Consider the following 5,754-nt stretch of genomic DNA (forward strand, 5'->3'; position numbering starts at 1 on the left):
CAAGGGAAAAAAAAAAAAAAAAAAAAACCCTTTAACCTACACTATTATTTTTTTATTTATTTATTTTTTTTCCGTGTCCGGCAACAGATCGCAACCCTCAGTGTTGCCCCCGTACCGGACCGGGACCGGCAACGGGATCGCAACCTTCGGTGTTGCCCCCGCGCCTCGCTCAGCCAGTGAGCGGGAACCGGTCTGTATGTGGGATCCGAACCCTCGGGCGGGAGCGCCGCCACTCTTCTCAAGCGGCGCACTATCCAGTGCGCCACCGGGCCGGTCCTATTAGGACCATTTTAATAGACTAGAGTCAAACCATAAGTCATGCATACTTACAGAATTTCTTGAGCATATTTTCAAAGGGATATTATAGTGTTCATTCTTTATTTTAATATATAAAATGCTTTTCCATGTCACAGTTTTTAAATAATCTCTAAACTCTTTTTTAAAAAATCAACTGTACCTTAAACATGCCAACTCCTTTCGAAAGCTTTACCTTTGTACTGTTGCTAGATACTGATATCCTCACAAGTTAATATTACTTAGTTAAGTTAGATCATTTCATTCTCATAATCCACCTACTTTCCTGATTTTATCCAATCATGCTATGATGACTTGTTGTATCATACTATTTGTAATCTTTCCTAACTTAATGAGGAATGCATATTTTCAAAATGCCTTTCATCAATAAATAAATACTTAATTCTACTATAAAGAATTTCACAAAAATAGGAAACAAATTGGCTAGAAAATGTAAGAGAACTCAGCACTGATTTACTTTGGAAGCATTTAATTTGGAAATTCTGTTTATTAGTTCTTGAAATAATTCCTTTTACCATAAAAGTGATGACAACATGATTACCTCAAAAGAATATCTACTGAAGAGAAGGAAAATAGGAAGTTGGAGAAATAAGATGTGGAATCCCAAAAATCTTTTTACCTTTCCATGGATAAGATGAAGGAGTATAGGTCTATGCAGAGCTTCCAAGTTTTCCTTTCCTATGATTTTAGATGGATTTTTTCCTTTGAAGATGCTCTTCTCCCCTCTTTGCTGATTCACATTTTCGACACTTACATCCTTTATCTGGAGTCATGAAAAGAAACCTATTAGAAAAACTTCCTATGTCTGTCTCCATCAGAGTCTCTTAGAAAACAAAATAGTAAAGGAATAGACAGGGTTGGCCATAATTTCTTCCATCATTTTTAAATTCATGACTCACAGGACCTTGCTATTCACTTTAAAAGAATGGAGAAGATATTCAAAAATTAGGTTTTTGAATAAGGCAAAATACCAATACTTCAGACTTAAAATAACTGTGATTTAAATATAGGTCTTTTATGTCATCGTCACTCTCTTCAATTGTTTTGAACAGTTGCTGCCACTTCATTTACTGTACCAATTGTCTGAAAGGACTCCTGCTCCATTCTACCTCATCTGTATATATAAAATTAAGGATAAACAGTTTAATTACTGAATAAGGTAATATATAATGCTATATAATGTTTTCTGCAGAATAGTTTACTGTTCTATCAAGAATTGGCTCAGACAGATGGATGATGAAATTCTGATCCAACCTGGAAAACACAACAGCTATTAGAGACATCCAAAGAAGCAAAGATCACTTGGTAAATGTTTTGCATTGACACCTCATTATAAAAGACATTGGCAACTACTTGTTCCAAGTAGTTGGTCCTACACACCTGTTTCACATTTACATGCAGACGAGTAAAGAACTTTACTAAAGGCATCTATTGCCTTTAGGTTTTTGAAAAGCAAATATGGAATCACCATATATTAAAACTGGAAGAGACTATCTAATTTGACCTCCCTTGTTAACAAATAAATTTAAACCATTGTAACTGACCAAACACTGTCATGCAGGGGAGTACCCAGTTCCCTCCTCAGGAAGGAGACAGAATAGGTTTACTCCCTCACTGGTAATTTCACCTGTTGAATCAAGGAACTCAGGCACCTCCTAATTTATCTCCTCTTTCAGTTAGAGTGGTCTCAATTGCTTTTCACATGACATGAATTCCAGACCAGATTCACATGCCATGTATTCCAGAACATTTTGAATGGATCCTAGTTTAATGTCCCTATTAATATAATATATAGAATTGGACCTCATACTCCAGTTACTCACCAGCATATACCTTCTATTGCCTGCTTCAACAGATCACTTTTGATCAGCAAAAACTTCAAAACTGTAGATCTCCTTGTTTTAGTGATAGGTAACAAACTAAATGTATATATAACCAAGGTCACAGAACAAATGCAGTCAAATGGTACACTTCTCAAAGACTTTGCTCACATCCAATTTTTGCATTTTTCTGGTAGAAAATGCCCACCGTGATTTGGATCAGTTGGTCATCATCACCATCAGGACTCCTCCACAGTAACACAACATCTACATTGGATGAAATTCGGTAGCCCACACTGTCTTGGAGTTTTCCTTTGCCTCGATCAAGAAAAACTTCAGTGGAATATGTGAGCTTATACAGCCGGTCATTATTTAATGAGAGACCAGTTGTGTGACCTGCGTAAAGATAGTGACACAAGTCAAGTTTCAATTGTAAGCCATCCGTCAGGCCAGTGAACATGCTGTCTCACCGTCGGTGCATTCCTCTAGCATTGTGGGGTTCAGTGGGAGCTTAGTAAATATTTGCTGAATGAAATATGGTTCTATTCCATCTGCTAAAATTGTTGACTTGAAAAATAAATATATAAACTAATGAACAAATAAGCTTCTATTTCAGGAAACCTTAGTTTATATTCCTAATTAATTATCAGATTATCCAAATATTCTCCTGGTTGAACTATACAATATTTTTAAAAGAAATGCCATTGTATTTCTTTTAATCATGTAAATATGATTTCAAGAAGAGATTCTGCCATGAATTGCTTTATAACTTTCATAAGAACTATTGGTAATTAACATATTATTTGAATGCAAACAGATCAATGCCAAAGCAATTTTAGGGATTAGGAGGCAATTCTTTAATTTGGATATTTTTCTATTTTTTATTTGGATATTTTTGATATTTAAGGAATATCCCTCCAGTATAATTTACTCTAGTAATTTAATTAGCAAACTTTCAGTACAAAGGATCATCTCAGGGGTATGCATATGTAAATTTAAATTAGCTGTACCTGAATAAAATGATGTTTTACTACATAAAATCTTAGCACAGGCTTAAATTTGGCAAGGGCAATTTAATATCAAATAGTATACAAGTCAGTACTCCGAGGCAAGGAATTGATAAATGGGTGAGTTCACACACTCTCCAATTCAGTTTAACTTATTCCAAAGAAATGCGAAGGAGTAGGATCAAGTCTTTCCCAGAGATGACTTGAAGTTTATGGTCATACAAATTCTTTTTGTATATTTTCTATTCATGGTTCTCAGGAGATAGTAAAAACATATTTCAATGTACATTATTCCTCCATACTGATGGAGTTGCAATGCCTAGTTAACCATAATAGGTAACCATAACCTTTTTCCTTAGGAAATATGCATATGGGGAGGGGGCAGGAAAGGGGTTGGGGGTGACTACACCAGAAGTGAGGCAGCTGAGAAAGGAAGTAAAATTACTTTGCACAGCCAAAAAATTAAGAAAACGTCTGAAAAGTCTTTGTCATCTCCACAGTAACAATCTGCTCCATAGTCTCCACCACCTATACCACAGTACCTACTGCCCAGAGAAAGGAGGAGATTAAGTCAAACAGGTGTCTATGGGTGGCAGGAAGACTCAGGGTGATATTTGCATAGATTTGGAGCTTGACTCTGAGTGAAATGGGAAGCCGCCAGAGAGTTTGAGTGGTGAAGATACATGACCTGACAAACCTTAAAAGAAAGGGGACAAGGATTTTAATAGGAATCAAGAAGAGCCAGGAGAAGGAAGTGTGGGAGCAGGTATCCATGTATATATACACAAAAACAAACAGTTTTCAAGCACTGAGGCAGGCAGAACATGATGTCTGAGATATGGAAGGCAAAGAAAAGCAGGAAAAAACCTTGAATCAGGAGATGAAGTCTGTGACTCCCTCCAACCTCCCCTATCTCCATCTCTTCTGCATTTTAACTTGGGACTCTGAAGCAGCTTCAAACACTGGCTCTCCAGCCAGGAAAGATATTTTGGCCAGGGTGGCCTTCTTTTCATAATACCTATCAAATTCCATGTACAGCATAAACGAAATACATGTTGGCTTATCTAATTCTCACAGCAATTCTGAAAGGTAAGCATTATATGAGAGCTGACATAACTTGACTTCAAGTTCAACCCAACAGCAGATATAACACACATTTTGATCTATGAATGTATGGAAATCCAAGTTTTGTGGTCTACATGAAGGTGTTTTCTGATTAAAACAACTATAAAAAATCTAGCAGAAGGTAAACTTTCCTAAATTCCAAAGTTTTACAAACTATCTAGTTGTTCACTTTTTTCTTACTTTTAGTTTACTGGTCAAAAGAATATGAAAATGGACATATAATTGATCAGCTCTTGATTATGACTTAGAAGTGATAAAGCACAGGAAGGAATGGGCCTTGTTCTCCCAAAGCTTTTTCCTACCTCCTTCAATTGGAGATAGAGCCTAAAATGGTTCAAATAAGTAGATTGTGCTATAGCATTGTCCCTGCTATCCTTCCCTCTTTGATAAATATTTCTCTGTTTATGTTATTCAGAGATCTGACAACACTTGGCACTGGGGACATGTTCCATTTATATTGTTGACTTTATTTCTTTTTTAGTGTTGCTCTTCTGAGTATACATAACGTGAAACTGATGTTAGATAAAACTGAAAGAGAAGTTAATTTTAGCCAAAAAGGAGTCAGTACTTCTTCAATTTGCCCCTTCAAGTGCATTGAGAATTGATTTCTAAGTGACTTAAAAGCAACAAAACTTTTAATTTTGAACTTTTAATGAAATATCTTAAAATGTTATTTATCAAACTTAGAGGAGTACAATAGCACTATTAATTGGCTAGAACAAGAAGACAAAGCAGAGATAGTTAAAGGTGAGGTGTGAAGAGATGTGCAACAGTGATAAGGGTGATGAGTAATGGAATTTAAGAACCCAATAGAAAACTATAAGGTCAGAAGTAAGAAAGTAGGATGAAGGGTCAGAAAAAAAAAAAAGGAAGATAATTAATGTAAATGAACTGAAAAGTAATGGTAGGGCCAAAGATTGAGATAAAAACTAGAAATCCAAGAACCATTCTGGTTTAAAGGTATCAAAATTAAATGGAAAGTAAAAGTACTTTATAAAGAATACCCAAAGAAGCACGAAGAATAGACCCACTATTACAAACTATAATTAGGAAAAAGTAGGGAAAATTTGAGTGGTTAGAAAATCCATACTCAGGGGCCGGCCCGGTGGCACACTGGATAGTGCGCCGCTTGGGAAGCGCGGCGGCGCTCCCGTCCGAGGGTTCGGATCCCACATACAGACCGGCTCCCGCTCACTGGCTGAGCGAGGCGCGGGAGCAGCACTGAGGGTTGCGATCCCGTTGCCGGTCCCCGGTCCGGTACGGGGGCAACACTGAGGGTTGCGATCCGTTGCCGGACACGGAAAAAAGACAAAAAAAAAATGTAGCAGAACTTGCTGAACTGAAGAAGTTATTCAGCGAAATAAAACACACATTGGAGAGTTTAACCAGCAGGATAATGGAAGTTGAAGAGAGAACCTCGGTTCTTGAAGATGGGCTGTTTGGAATAATACAAGCAGACAAGAAAAAAGAAAAAAGTATCAAAGATA

At 36.9% G+C, this 5,754-nt stretch overlaps 1 protein-coding gene across 1 annotated transcript in view; it reads right to left on the reverse strand.

Annotated features, from left to right (window-relative positions):
* The window catches only part of MTTP (microsomal triglyceride transfer protein), a 43,635-nt gene that overhangs the window by 35,404 nt on the left and 2,477 nt on the right, over window positions 1-5,754 (reverse strand). The window contains exons 2-3 of the mRNA XM_008587185.1: window positions 2,344-2,531; window positions 935-1,078 (exon numbers count right to left, since the gene is read on the reverse strand). Of these exons, the coding sequence (XP_008585407.1) occupies window positions 935-1,078; window positions 2,344-2,531 (332 nt within the window). The remainder of the gene's footprint in view (window positions 1-934; window positions 1,079-2,343; window positions 2,532-5,754) is intronic.

This window comes from Galeopterus variegatus, unplaced genomic scaffold, assembly GCF_000696425.1.
Source record: "Galeopterus variegatus unplaced genomic scaffold, G_variegatus-3.0.2 Scaffold4273, whole genome shotgun sequence".
Classification (NCBI taxonomy): domain Eukaryota; kingdom Metazoa; phylum Chordata; class Mammalia; order Dermoptera; family Cynocephalidae; genus Galeopterus; species Galeopterus variegatus.